General features: G+C 46.8%; 2 protein-coding genes across 2 annotated transcripts in view; one reads left to right on the top strand and one right to left on the bottom strand.

Annotated features, from left to right (window-relative positions):
• Nucleotides 1-2,134: 2,134 nt before the first annotated feature.
• Nucleotides 2,135-7,201, bottom strand: LOC101753318 (ETO1-like protein 1). Its single transcript, XM_004955562.4, has 5 exons — nucleotides 6,497-7,201; nucleotides 4,664-6,376; nucleotides 4,280-4,571; nucleotides 3,326-3,635; nucleotides 2,135-2,677 (listed from the first exon to the last, which is right to left on the bottom strand). Exons 1-5 carry the CDS (start codon nucleotides 6,625-6,627, stop codon nucleotides 2,457-2,459), a joined length of 2,667 nt encoding a protein of 888 aa, XP_004955619.1. The 5' UTR covers nucleotides 6,628-7,201; the 3' UTR covers nucleotides 2,135-2,456.
• Nucleotides 7,202-13,190: 5,989 nt separating this feature from the next.
• Nucleotides 13,191-15,050, top strand: part of LOC101752909 (protein LIFEGUARD 2) — a 4,303-nt gene continuing 2,443 nt past the window's right edge. The window contains exons 1-2 of the mRNA XM_004955561.2: nucleotides 13,191-13,662; nucleotides 14,463-14,576. Coding sequence (XP_004955618.1) covers nucleotides 13,389-13,662; nucleotides 14,463-14,576 — 388 coding nt within the window. The 5' untranslated portion in view covers nucleotides 13,191-13,388. The remainder of the gene's footprint in view (nucleotides 13,663-14,462; nucleotides 14,577-15,050) is intronic.

Raw genomic sequence — 15,050 nt, 5'->3', positions numbered from 1 at the left:
ACCTCTAATCGATGCAATTGGTTATGCAACACAACATGCTAGGATCCACCATTTGAATTCGAATTTTGAATAACCACTTTAACACAGGATGACTGGATACAAGGGCATGTGCTTCTAGAGACAAAATCCATACTCCACGGCAAACCTTCTTTCATTTATTTATTATAATCCTTTTTGTAACTCAGCAGGCCTGACCAAATGATCTTTGAGAACAAGACGTGTGCAAAGGGGTTTCCCTCAAGAAAAAGACGCGTGCAAAGGGACTGACTACAGTCTACAGGTGAGCTTAACTGCCCGGAGGTGGTTGCACTTGCAGCGGTTGGTTTGGTGACTCGCACACTGCAAAAAACTGAAACCAGCCACAAAACCATTAACAAGCTTATCATGAAACTCTTGTTGTTTAAACACTGTCATCAGCTAGGCAGACAGACAAGACCTGCTAAACAGTAGCATACACTGCATGCCTGCGTGATCAGCACGCCGTCTCCATCATTTCCAGCGTGCAAACCGGCTGCTGCATCGCCATCAACAGTTCAACACAGCAGCTAGAAAACAAGTGGTTGGAAGGTCGAAGGTGTCAGGCACAAACTGTCAAATGTAACAGTATACTACCCATGTCAGAAGATCCTGTTGCCGGTCAATGCACGTGTGGCCTGTTTGGCTCGGGGGCTGGACTATAGACCTATCACATCGGATGTTTAGATACTAATTAAAGTATTTAATATAGTCTAATTACAAAACTAATTACATAGATGGAGGGTAAATCGAGAGACGAATCTATTAAGCCTAATTAGTCCATGATTTGACAATGTGGTGCTACAGTAACTATTTTCTAACGATGGATTAATTAGGCTTAATAGATTCGTCTCGCGAATTAGCCTAGGAGTTCTACAATTAGTTTTATAATTAGCTCATGTTTAGTCCTTCTAATTAGCATCAAATATCTGATATGACAGGGCTAAACTTTAACCCTAGTATCCAAACATCCCCTTGGTATCCAAAGACCTATCCACATGTCAGATCAGTTTTTTTTTATACTTCGGATCAGTTTTTCAAACAGATGCTCCGAATAAAGGGGGTCTTTGATACCCCTGACTATAGTTTCTGTCACATCGAATGTTTGCACACTAATTAGGAGTATTAAATATAGTTTAATGATAAAACTAATTGCATAAATGAGGGCTAATTGGTGAGACGAATCTATTAAGCCTAATTAGTCCATAATCAGCCCATGTGATGCTATAGTAAACATGTGCTAATTATGGATTAATTAGACTTAATAGATTCATCTCGCGAACTAGCCCTCATTTATGCAATTAGTTTTATCATTAGCCTATATTTAATAGGCCAAATATCTGATGTGATGGGACTAAACTTTAGTCCCTAGCATCCAAACACCCCCAAAGTCGTAGCAGTAGCAGATTATTCAGATCATTTGTTTCATGGAAGCTGTATTTTTAGTTTACCTGCTATTCTTGATAAAGATGTGTACAACTTGTTGTCTAGGTTCAGCACAGCTAGAGCTACAATGGATGTGTAAAGAGAAAGTGTACTTAGGGGGTGTTTGGATCCCCGGGCTAAATTTTAGCTCCTGTCACATCGAATGTTTGGACACTAATTAGGAGTATTAAACATAGACTAATTATAAAACCAATTTCACAACCCCTAGGCTAAATCGCGAGACGAATCTATTAAGCCTAATTAGTCCATGATTTGACAATATGTTGCTACAGTAAACATTCGCTAATGATGGATTAATTAGGCTTAATAGATTCGTCTCGCAATTTAGCCTAGGGGTTCTGCAATTAGTTTTGTAATTAGCTTATGTTTAATCCTCCTAATTAGCATCCGAATATCCGATGTGACACGGACTAAACTTTAGCTCCAAGATCCAAACACCCCCTTACTGTGTTCAAGGGAGCTGTGTTCATCGAAAAGGTGAATACAAGTTGCAGATTCAAACTCAATGCATAAGTTTATGTCATTATGAATGAATGAACATACCCTACACCTGAAACTGCGATCACGCAGTTACAACTCCAAGCAGGGTTTTTCAAAAAATCCCTGAATAAGATACACCATGAAACACAGAAGTTATATACACACTCAAAACCACTAACAGCACATGCAGGTAGATCTTCAGATGGATCATAATTTACTTTCATGATTAATTTCAGTAAAAACTTGATACAGAGAACAGAACTTGGAAATTACATTATGCACGAAATCACTTTATCAGGATGCAGTTCAGTGATTAGCACATTACTTTTACAGAAGCCAAGGCATCGAGTGTAAAAGCTTTATCGATGCCGGCTTTCATAGAACTAGTTCTCTCTCTTCCTTTTTTTTACTTTCTTGCTGAAAACATCATGTTACCAAGAAAAAATGAATCAGGTCAAGGCTGTCATGAGGGGCACCTACGTGGTATACAATACATGATATAGCACCACAATGTGTCAGGGCTCTTGGCTGTTCACACGTTTCTGAAGCTCTAGCATTTCCTGGTGATTCGGGTCCAAGGAGAGGGCGGCTCTACAATCACGGAGAGCGCTTGGGACATCCCCGATGTGCTCGTGGAATGCCGCCCGGAGATGCAGCAAGTGGAGGTCGGCTTTGAAGGTGATGGCACGGCTGAGCTCTGCTATTGCATCGTTCTCCTTGTGGCTATCCATCAGCACTGTGAAAATCAAAACCAACAAAATGTTTTAATTACATTGATATTCTGTGCAGAGCGATTACATTACATGAAAAAATGAATAAGATGTAGTTTCACTGTACTTTTCACAAAGGTGAGTTTCTTTACATCTGCGCATATTTTCATGCTATCAGAGTGGTTCTCATTCTAGCAACAGCCTATTCAATTCTCATCGGCTCCACTAACTGAAGTGGTGCAGGGTCCAAAACTAGACTAAATGTTAAGAGGAATTCTGTGAAGCGATACTATCCAGGAAAAGGGACAAGTGTTTGTAGGTATAGTCCATGAAAAAAGAGTATAGTTGAACTTGATGTTGAACAATATGAGATATGGTAATCCACCAGGGCAAACAGAGTAATTCAGTACACTGTGCCTAAAACAAAATTTCAGTATTGAGCAATGGATACAGTATCGGACAATAAGAAGCACGGTATTTCCATTTCAGACAATATTTACACCCTAAACCCACGTAGCAACAGCTAACAGTTACTCAAAAAGGAAGACAGCTAGCAAAAAAATGTACAGAGAAACACTAATATTGCATAATGCTGCATCTCAAAGCATGATTTACTGGTTTTCAATGCTGAACCCAAGAAGAAACCATTAAGAGAAGTTTCCGTTTGATCTAACCTGCTGCTCGATATCTGTATGGATAAACACGTAAAGGATCCAATTGGGTCACTGTTTGCAAATCTGTCATAGTTTGTTCTCGCTCACAATATTCTGAGCGCTTCTCATAAGCTGAAGCATTGTTTTTAGCTTTCGCTATCAACTTTGTCATTTCCTCATATGCAGCATCCCTGTTGTTCCTGAGGAAATGAACACGAGCAAGACCTTGATGGGCCCTAGTGTGTCGAATCTTCAGGGCACTTGTATAGCAATCAGCTGCTGAGTCTAATTTTCCACAATCAACATAGACACCACCAAGGTTATTCAAAGCCTGCAGGTAAAATAATGCACAGAAAGTGTTAATGACCCCTGGTACCACAATGAGCAAAATGGACAGACGTGGTGGACACAATACCAACCACACATGCATAATCTCAAATGTTCTTGTAACTCTTAAACATCATGCAACATTCTGGTTGCTACTGTGCATGTACTTGGTGGATCAATGTCAGTCAACATGAAGTTAGGAATGCATTCCTTAGCAACAAGTTCAGGAATAAGTATATCAACACCTTTCATGTTCAAATTCCTGAAGTTTTCTTAATTCTGTTTAAATTCATACATGCATTGCAGTGATCACACCACACTACCAAGAAGAAACATGTGATTCATGACAGCCTATCATAGATACTATAATTTTTTTTTCTCCCTCAACTCCCATTTCTCCATGGCAGCTAATACACCAGCAAGCACCATGCTACATGCTTATATATTGAGAGTGTGTTTGGATCACTTAGTGTATAGCAAAGCATAGAAATCTTAAAAAATTCACGACAATATTGGATGAACCAAGTTGCCCTTGACTTAACCAAGTTTAATATATGGGAGATGCTAAACTAAAGTTCAAAGACAATAAATTACCAAAAGTAAAGAATATCAGGAATCATTTTTGCATTGGTAAATGGCAGCACGAACCTGACCCTTCCGAAGCCGGTCTGAAGGGCATTTCAATGCATCTTCAAGAAGCGAGATAACAGTCGCAGAATAAGAAGGATCAACTCCTGAGTCAGCCAAAACGTAGGCTTTCAGAAAGAAAGCCTCAAATGACCTTTGAATAGAAATAGATTCTTCTGCTTTTTGAAGGGCCTCCTCACAGTGTCCAGTGTCATACAAAAGCCACCCCTCATATACTAGTCGTTCATGCTCAGTTGCAGCATGATGTCTTGCCAATTGCAAACTGCGCATCGCTGCCTCAGGACAGTTCAACCTGGAAGCACAAATATCAAGCACCACCTGTCATTAAATTGGAGGCCGAAACAATCATAACAGAATCATCTGAGATGTGCTAGTAGAATTTACCTAAGGAGCAGCAAAGATTGCCTAAAGTACAGAACACCTTTTGCAGCATCTGACTCAAGCATCCGGTAGATCACTGAAAGGGAACCAATATCATCCACTGATGACCAACGCTCATACAGTTGGAGCCAACACTCAGCTGTATTCCACTGCTCGACATGTGCGCCGAGAAGAGTGCCAATTTTGGAAGCAGCTACACGTCCTTCTAACATCCGATACTCAGGTGAAAGAGTAAGAATCGCATGGATATCACAGATGGCAGATTTGTAGTCTTCTAGAGCCAAGTATAGACAAATCCGGAGCTCCAGGCACTCCAATGCTAACTTGAAACCCAAGAGCCGGTTAATTTCCTCCAAGGCAAGTTTAGCATCTTTCTTTCTCATCAAGGATGCAGCTCGATACATGTAAGGGTAAGTAAGAGTAGGATCCAGCTCAGTTGCTTTGTCAAGGTCCGCCAACTTTCTATCACCTTCAGAATACAAAGATCTCTCCAGATACATCCACCCTAGTGGCAGATTAGATGCTATGACTGAACTGAGTTTCTCATAAGCCAAAGCCTTTTGGCCTTGCATACCAGCGATTCTAGCAAGACCAGCAACGGAATACACGTGACCAGCAGAGAAGGCAACCTCAAATCTGCGTTCAGCTTCATTATATTCCTTTCGTAAAAGTCTAATGCATCCAAGCTGATGAAAAGCTATTTGCTTCTGAGTAGGGGTAACTGCCAACTGAACAAGCTTCTCTGATAAGCATACCGTTGTATCTGTTCTTGGATCAATATTCATTGCAGCTTCACTAAGCAAGCAGTATAACAAAAAGGAGGCTTGTCCGACCATGATAAGTTGTTGCTGTGCAGTCGCACCCAAGAAGAGGCTAATTACTAGATCGTCAGTTAGACAATCAGGAAGCTCCTGTAAAAGCATTTGCAAGCAAGAAGCAGCAAGAACTGGCGCATTTTCTTCAAATGCCAACGCCATGAGCTCAACAGCATCCTGCCTTGATGAAACAAACGAAGCCAGTTTCCTATCACAAGCATCTTTTAGCCTGTCACAACAAAATGTGCTTGCAAACACCAGGATCTCCAACAAGATTTCCAAAGGCAAATCCCCTAAGCTATAAGTAGAACTGAACTCAGAAACAGCTCTCATGCCCTCCAATGAGATACCATTCTCCGACAGATCAACAAGCTCAAGCTGTGACTCAGTAAATGGTCCATTAAGCATGGAGAAAAATGGGATCGACAAAGATGCAATCTTGCACCTATCACATGTCACCCTCCCATCTCTTATTTGAAATGTCACCGTGGAAGAAACTCGAGATGAGGAGCCCATCTCACATGAACCATATATCTCAAAATTGCCCACAGGCATCTCAGAAGCAATATCGAGTGGGCCAAACTCTCGGCAGCACTTCCTACATGATGCAAGTACGTCTGATATGATCTCCTCACCCCGCTTCTCGTACCGCAGCCATGCCCCAAATATGACCTTCTCGTGCACAGTGGTTGCACAGCGCCACGCAGAGTGCAGGCTCCTCTGGCGCAATTTCGCCTCCCCAAGGCCCCTAAACACCTGGGACTGGACCAGATACAGCCCTGGCCGCTCGCTCGGCATGCATTGCTCGAGCTCCTCGTGGATCCTGGACAGCACCTCGACATAATCCAAAGGCTTATACAATGGCACTACCGGCGGCTCAGCAATCTTGATGAGCGACTCACTGCACATAGCAACGAACTTAAGTTAATCAGGAAACCCAATTCAGCAGAATCACAGTGAAAAGTTTGAACTGAGCTAAAGAGTGAGCAAAATGCTGGAATGGCGTTGGGCGGGGGCTCACATGGAGGACGGCGAGTAGGATGACTTGGGCAGCTTCCCGCGCTCCACCTGCAGCCACGACTGCGGGTTGAAGCCGTAGCCATGGATGTGCTGCTCGTCGCACGGCGACTCCGAGAGGAAGCTGCTCCTCATAGAGCACAGGAGGGAGAAGACCTCCCAAATCTCCACACTCTCAGATTTTCACACAAACCACAGATACAAATCGCCAGGTAAATGGCATAACCACACCAACCGCGAAGCTCGCGGGGGGGAAGCCAAGGACCTACGAATCAGAATCCACACTGATCCCAGCTAATTGGGGAAGAAGGTGACTGGAAAAAAGATTGGAATTTGATTCCTTTCGCAGCTCCACCCGACCACCAACCGATCCCGACCACGGGAGCCGGAACAAATCCGGCGAGAACGGGCCAAAACGGCCCGGCGAAATCGCGCCGGGGACGGCCCCGTCAGACCGAATCTTGACCGGGGAAAAGAAATGCTGCCCCGGGTGCGCCCGCCGGACCGAATTCGACGGATCAGATCAAGAACGGGGCAATGGCTGGCTGGAAGAAGGAGCGGGGAGCGTGGGACCCGCGGCTAGTGGGCTGCGGGCGAGCTCGGGTTCGGATCCCTGCGGGAGCAGCTTCGCGGAGAGAATGGAGAGGGAGGGGAGACGAAGAGGGAGGAGGAAGAGGAGGGGAGGAGAGGAAAGGAGAATTTTTATTTTTATATATTTTTTCCTAGTGGATGTGGAGAGGAATAAATAAAGTATAGGGTATTGGGCTTTAGCCTGGTAGAGAAATATTTTAATTTTTGTAGGGTGTTTCTTTTCTGGGAAAAAATTAAAAAAAAAGATGTGTGCGCCCTGCACATGAATCTATGCAGAGAATGTGGGGGTGCAAGACCAATCCTCCCTGGCAGTAGCTTGTGATGAGAAAGAAGAAGGCACATCCCTATCGAATTTCCAACAGGGAATGTGTATCGAAATATCTTTATGCCAGGATGTGGATATTTTGCAAAAGGGATCGCAATTTGTTCAAGAAAACTAACACCATATTTCTACACTACATATACATCACGGATGTTTAATCCCGTGTAGGACGAACGAGTTCGAAGAGACTCTTGTAAGAATTTCAAATTTACGGTTTCATGGATATTCCATGCAAGGTTTGTCCAATTTTTGTGCTTTTTTTTTAATTTTTGGACTATTTGTAAAGTTTGGTGTTTGTTGGATCCAAAAATAGTATATTTCATTTAATTCTCTTCCTCTAATGATTCATTGCACGCGTTGGCAAGTTGGTTAATCCCAACTACTGCTAGTGTAGAGAGGAAACTGCAATAATAACCACCTGTAAACCGTACTCCCCCAGCCATACCGTTCATGCAATCATATGTTTTTTTTATGTCCGCTGACACCTACTATAGATAGCATGCATGTTGCTATTGTTGGTTACAAAACATAGCGTGTTGTTTACTTGTCCTAATCACGATCAAATAAAAAAAGAATCTGTTGCATTGATAGTGAAAGGGGCGCTTAACCAACCCACCTTACATAACGATATTGTGCGTACCTAAGAGACAAACTATACGTCCGATGCAATTTGCGGAGCACTCTTGTTTTCTTTCACAAAACTGCTAAAAATTTTCAAGCTGCCATAACCCCCCAAAAAAAATGCTCACAAAGTATACTGTAGCTTCAATTTTGGGGAACATTTACCACTATTCCGAATAACAGTACTAGCTCTGAGAATGCAGAGCTTTTGAATTTCATGTGAAACAAATTCAATTTTCGTTTATGCATAGCCACGTACTCCCAACAAGCACCCAAATGATGGAGCGTTCTTTTCGTCATCTACTCATGCATGAATTTTTAGTTGAGGCGGGTGGGCGACCAAGCAGATTGGATTCATGGGGTCACGAGGATCAGCACGCGCGAGTGTGTGCAGTGGCAGTAGTTTTCTCAAGGCGAGAGCAGGGATTTGGTTGGTTGGGAAACAAAGACAAAGTGCAACTAACTAACAAAAGCCCCAAGATTAATGAAGACACGGCTAGAGGCTTGAGCATTGGGCAAAGGTTGTTGAGCGCCATAATGCCTTTTCACGTACCGTTGCGTGCGGCCGGTTTTGAAAAGAACTGGCGTGCGAATGAAACGAATTCAAATAGCCGGATAGGAGCATGCTCCGGAGCAAAAAGACCTCAGCTAAGCAATTGCATATTTGGAACAAGGTAGGGCACATTGTATGGATATCTTTTTATATTTTGTTTCTTGAACTTTCGGAAATAAAATTTTAAGAACAAGCCCCCAACTGCACAGCATGGGCTGTCACGTACTCACGTGGCCTACTTCTTTAGCCATGATCGTGAGAGTATAGCTGGGGAGATTCAAAAATTTTTAATTCATTGCTAAAACTTAAAGGTAAAGAGGTGTTTGGATCTACGGAATAATTTTTTTTGTTCGGGTCACATCGGATGTTTGAATATCAATTAGAAGGACTAAACGTGGACTAACTATAAAACAAATTGCATAAGCCGTGGCTAATTCGCGAGACAAATCTATTAAGCCTAATTAATCCATAATTAGCACATATTTACTGTAGCATCACATGATCAAATCATGGACTAATTAGGCTTGATAGATTCGTCTTGCGCGAATTAGCCTTCATTTATGCAATTAGTTTTATAATTAATCTATATTTAATACTTCTAATTAGTATCTAAATATTCTGATTAGTTCGAACAACCAAGGAAAAAAAACAGGAAGAATCCGTAAGCATGTGTTTGATCAAGCAGAGGAGAGGAGGAAAGCGGGGGGGAAAGCACGGTCAGAAAAGCGTAAAGGCACAGGGGTGTGAGCGGTGTGTGATTCTGCACCATGGGCCCTGGTACGTGGTAGTGTTCCTGTGTCAAGAACTCAAGATCATTCGCCCAGGATAGTCAAGGGGAGGAAGCAAGTACTCGAGAGGACTGGAGCAGAGGGAGTCCTTTTTTTTGCTGCTCGAGGCCATGGTTGTTCCATGGATGCCGGCGAGAGGCCGACCATCGTCGGACCCAGGTGACACGGAGGCTGTAGAAAAATGAGGTTCGCCTCGCGATTGCGTCGCACGCGCACGACGGGTGCTCCTAGCGTACTGTACGTCTGTAGGAGTACGTGCCAGCGTCGTCGAAACACACGTCTTTTTTTTTCCCAGTCGAAATAAAGTCGGAACACTAACTACGAGGCATTTTGTCAGGAACATGGGCTTCGTAGTTAGCTGGGCTGCATGACTTTTTGAAGATTTCGGAACTAAGGTCCTGTTTGGATAGCAAGTGCTAAACTTTAGCACAGTGTTAAAGTTTAGCACCCTTAAATGTAGTGCTAAACTTTAGCACAGTGTTAAAGTTTAGCACCCTCAAATGTAGTGCTAAAGTTTAGCATAAGTGCTAAACTTTAGCACATTAGTTTGCAAAAGACAACTATACCCCTCTGCTCTTGTAATCCACTCAAGAAATCCAAGCAAGCTCCAAATTTCCCCTCTCCAGCACCACCTCCCGCACCCCATCCGCCGCCTCCACTGCCCCCGCCACCGAAGAGGCCCCCGACGCTCGACGGAGGAGGCAGCGTGGCCGGCAGAGCCGGCCGGGCCCGGCGGAGGAGGCGGGCTCGGGAGTTGGCGGAGGAGGCCGCCTCCCTCCCCGCCACCACCGCCTCCCTTCCCTCCTGCCACCACCACCTCCCTTTCCTCCCGCCACCGCCGCCGCCGCCTCCCTCCCCGTTCCTCCCTCGCGCCCCCTCCAGATCCGTGCGCCGGGCGGAGGAGGCGGGGCTAGGCGGAGGCGGGCGTTGGAGGCGGGGCCAACGGAGGCGGGGCCCGGACGGCGGCGGCGGGGCCAACGGAGGCGGGGCCCGGACGGCGGCGGCGAGGCCTGGCAGAGGCAGCGGCTGTGCCCGGCGGAGGCGGTGGCAGCGGCTGTGCCCAGCATTGGCGGCGGGGCCCAGGATTGGCGGCGGGGCCGGCGAAGGCAGTGGGGGCAGCCGGAGGAGGCACGGTCGGTGGAGGTAGTAGGGGCGCCCGGAGGAGGTAGGTGGCGGAGAGGGCGAGGCGGCGCCGGTCGGATCCCGGGCTGGCGGCTGCCCGTGAGGTGGTGGCGGCGGGCCGGGCGGAGGAGGCGGGGCCGGCGGAGGCGGCGTGGCACGTCGGCGGAGGGAGCGGGGGCGGGCGGCGAAGGCACAGCCGGCGGAGGCAGCGGGGCAGGCGGAAGAGGCAGGTGGCGGGGAGGAGAGAAAGAGAGGAGAGGAGAGGGGGGCACTACGGGAAAAATGGGCTTGGGACCACTTTTAACACCCATTAGCACCTTTTAGCACCCCTTAGGTGTGCTAAAGAAAATGGGGGTGCTAAACTTTAGCACACCCCTTTTAGCACTCCTGTTTGGGAGCCCAAGTGCTAAAATGTGCTAAAAAGTGGGGTGCTAAACTTTAGCACCCCTTTCCAAACACCCCCTAAACACGTTTAGTAATCTTCTGGATCCACGTTTAGTACTTCTACACTAAACACGACTGCATGCGAATGGAAATGGATTATTAGAGGTGATGATCGGTGCAAGCAGTATTTTCAGCCACGTACAACTTAGGCATCTCCAACAAATTCGTTTGTCACGGTAAGAAAATCCGACGCGGACCAGATCGCAAAAGTTTCTTTACTCACAACATCTCTGCCATAATACTTGCTATTTTGTTGTTACTAAAAAAAATTAAATACTAGAGTTAGGCATGTTTGTTTGAGGTTTTCAGCAGCTTTTCACCCTAAGAAGCCAAAAGCTCGACCAGTTTCTAAGTTGAGCTTTCCGAAAGCCAAAAGGCTACAGAAATTATAATTACATGGGAAGCTCAGAAGCAATGAAATGTGAGCTTTCCGCAGCTTTCTACGTCAAGGTCGCGAAAATTACCCACCCGCTATCGTTTATATTGTGAACTAATCATTTTTCTTTTCTCAGCTCCATCTCCATCTCGTCCCGCCTCGTCGCCACCCCGGCGCCGCCTCCTGCTCCAGCGCCACGGCCTCTCCTTCGAGCCGCCGCCGCCGCCGCAACCCCCTTCGCTTCGCTCACCGTCCCCTCCGGCATCTCCCCTAGCCTCGCCTCCGCCCACCGCCGAGGAGCCCAGATCCGGCGGGCTCGAGAAGCCGCCGCAAGGGAGCTCCTCCACTCCAAATCTTCCCCACCGGCGCAGCACCCCTCCTTCCCGCCAAATCTCGCTTGCCGTCAAATCCGACCGGCATCCAAGGTGAAGAAAAGCCTGACATGTGGACCTCACAGAACACACACTTCATCCCACAATTCCAAAAGCTAGGTTGCCAAACGGTGTTAGCTTTTCCAAAGCTAGCTTTCAGAAAACCACCCTTCTAAAAAGCAAAAGTCGAAAGTTAGCTTTCTGACAAGTTTGGAAAGTTAAAGCTCAAACGAACAGAAACTTAATGGTGAAGGAAGTAGGCCTATCTACTATCACCACCACAGAAACTTACCAGTCGAAAGTTAGCTTTCTGATAAGTTTGAAAAATTAAAGCTCAAACGAACAGAACCTTAATGATGAAGAAAGTAGGCCTATCTACTAACACCACCACACAAACTTACCGCGGCATAGTTTTTTTCCATGCAACGTTATGATGCCGCCGCCTTCATCGGCTTCGGCTTCAACTTTGACAAAATTTAGCAAAAGCTTGGGGTAGTCGATTCTCGATTGACAACCAAAAGCGCTTTAACTTTTTTTTTTCGGCGAGGTAAGAGGAGAAACGTGCTTTCGGATTTCGAGCCTTCTTTTCCTGTCTGGTTCTGCACCAATGGGCCATATGGGCCTTCTTTCGTCCCGTCCGAGCAACTTTCTAGGCTAAAATTTGGGAAGTTAGTAATAAAATTATGGTTCAAATAGAGTGGCTATTTAACTCTTCATCCCACCGAGTTGCCAAACTTGCCTCGCTAAGATGTAGGTTCCACGTACAGTAATGATCAGAATGGATAGTGCAAAATAGAAATGCTATTATAGTGCGAAATGGAGAGACGGTTGGAGTGGATGAAGAGTGTATATTTTTAGAGAGAAAACTAATTATTGTGATTTAAAGAGTTGGAAAATGGATGGTCTGTTAGAACTAACAAGCTAATATGGAGAATTATTTTAGCAACTTGGCCATAGAGTTACATAGAGAGAAAAACGGATAGTCGGTTGGGACGGACCCGAACGAACTTTTCTTAAAAAAAGAAAGAAAAACAAAAGACTGACCGGCCGGGCCCCCGAACGCCGCGCGCGTGCTTGACGGGCCTCTCTTCGGTTGTTTTTGTTTTTTTTTGTGCGCTCTTGCTCTCTTCGTTTGTTTTTGTGCGCGCGCGCGGCCGCGCTTGACTGGACCCGGTCCACGAGCTCGTCGCGCGAACCGCTCTCCAGCCTGGCGCATCCCCCGCTCACCGCCACCCGGGCCCCACCGCGCAATCACTGCAACTAACCTCGAAGCCGGGGCATCCGCCGCGTGGGCCCAAGGGAACGCCACGACGCCACCCGTCAGGCTGTCACGAGAGGCCACGCAGCAACGCAGCGCAACAAGTCCCACGCGTCCGATCACACCCGCAGCTCGACCCGCTCCGCGCCCCGACCTTCGCTGACATGTGGGGCCAACTGTCCCGGACCCACCGGTCATTGTTGGTGAACCACAGGACCTCGTGGTATAAGATGACCCCATTCGCCTTCCCAACGGACCCAAGGCCCAACTCGGCTTCGTGTTCTTCCCCAACCCACCACTAGGGAGCGCCGTCCTCGCCTCCGGCTCTCCGCCTCTCCCCTCGCATACTCTCCTCCTCGCAGCGCCACCCGCGAAACCCTAGCCCCGTCTCCACCCAGAGGGAGGGAGAGTGAGAGAGAGGCCTTCTTCGTCGTCGGCTGCGGAGCCAGGATGTCGTCGGCGTTCGGGTACCAGAAGGGCGGCGACCTCGAGGCGGGGACCTCGGGCGCCCCGGGGCCGCGGGCGCTGTACCCGGGGATGCAGGAGAGCCCAGAGATGCGCTGGGCGCTCATCCGCAAGATCTACGTCATCCTCTCGCTCCAGCTGCTCCTCACCGCCGCCGTCGCCGCGGTCGTCGTCAAGGTCCGCGCCATACCGCACTTCTTCACCACCACGCACGCCGGGCTCGGTCTCTACATCTTCCTTATCATCCTCCCCTTCATCGGTGAGCCCACCCTCTCCCCCCATTCCCTCTCAACTTTTTCTCTCTCCGTTTTTCTTTTGGGTTCTCTTCCTCGGAGGATTTTTTCGATCGGATATTCGGATTGGTGGGGAAAGTAGGGTTTCCAAGGGTGTTCCCGTGAGCCTGCCGAATGCGTTCCGCAAAATGTGCGGTGCGTATGGGTTGCGGTTGCGATGAGATGAGGAATACGCGTGAGATTGAAATATCTGAGTCGCAACGTTGTGTGTGGTGAGGTTTCTCGCACTGCTGATTATTTTTCCTCATTTTTGGGGATTTTTTGATCGGGTTGTTGCGAGAGGGTTCCGCTCACAACTGATTTTTCCCTTAATTTTGGGGTTTTTTTGATCGGGGTACTTGCGATAGATTAATTGTTTCTTTGGTTTCTGTTTGTTAATATATTCTGCTCACTTGCTGAGACGCGTTACCTTCTAAGTTGCATTTTGAATCGGATGCCAAATTCCTAGGGGACTAGATGCTTATCGTAGCAGTGAAGTGTTGCCAGTTTTTAAATAATTAGATATAGTTTCAAGGGCTTCTGTGAAATCACGGGACTTTGCGTCCTCTCGTGCGTGCACGTATGGATGCCCTCGCGTGGCCGCAAGGGTAATTTGGTGGGTGTGTGGGTGGGTGAGCTGACAAGCATTAGCCATGCTGTGCTTTGCAGAAAGGTCACTTAAAAACCAAGTTAATCATGTGTTACCAGGAATTGGGATTGGATTTGATGTGATAATACTTCTGAAGATTACATGTTGCTGAAAATGGTTTTTCGTTTTGCTGTGCAGTGCTGTGCCCGCTTTACTACTACCACGAGAGGCACCCGGTCAACCTGATTCTGCTTGGCCTCTTCACCCTCGCCATCAGCTTCGCTGTGGGCATGACATGCGCCTTCACCAGTGGTAACTTTCTCACCCTCATTTGTCCAACTGCTCTTACTATCAGCTCCCACCATTGCTTTTGTGTGCCTACCTGCATAATTTAGCAATATCTTTTCCTCTACCAGTATTTGAATTAGCAATTTCACCTGTCAGCGTAAATACAACATGATTGTGGAATGGTATTTACGCTGACAGGTGAAATTGCTAATTCAAATACTGGTAGAGGAAAAGATATTGCTAAATTATGCAGGTAGGCACACAAAAGCAATGGTGGGAGCTGATAGTAAGAGCAGTTGGACAAATGAGGGTGAGAAAGTTACCACTGGTGAAGGCGCATGTCATGCCCACAGCGAAGCTGATGGCGAGGGTGAAGAGGCCAAGCAGAATCAGGTTGACCGGGTGCCTCTCGTGGTAGTAGTAAAGCGGGCACAGCACTGCACAGCAAAACGAAAAACCATTTTCAGCAACATGTAATCTTCAGAATGCAGCAGTCAG

Source organism: Setaria italica, chromosome II (assembly GCF_000263155.2).
Source record: "Setaria italica strain Yugu1 chromosome II, Setaria_italica_v2.0, whole genome shotgun sequence".
In the NCBI taxonomy this organism is placed as follows: domain Eukaryota; kingdom Viridiplantae; phylum Streptophyta; class Magnoliopsida; order Poales; family Poaceae; genus Setaria; species Setaria italica.
The sequence above is the reverse complement of the archived record's forward strand: the minus strand, read 5'-3'. Positions and strand labels throughout refer to the sequence as shown.

What these genes read in the sequence shown, in the direction of transcription:
- LOC101753318 (XM_004955562.4), bottom strand. Translation starts at nt 6,627, where the DNA reads ATGAGGAGCAGCTTCCTCTCGGAGTCGCCGTGCGACGAGCAGCACATC. An exon ending in CAATCTTTGCTGCTCCTTAG is followed by an intron (nt 4,572 to 4,663) that starts GTAAATTCTACT and finishes TTGTGCTTCCAG; the next exon opens with GTTGAACTGTCCTGAGGCAG. An exon ending in ATACAGATATCGAGCAGCAG is followed by an intron (nt 2,678 to 3,325) that starts GTTAGATCAAAC and finishes TGATTTTCACAG; the next exon opens with TGCTGATGGATAGCCACAAG.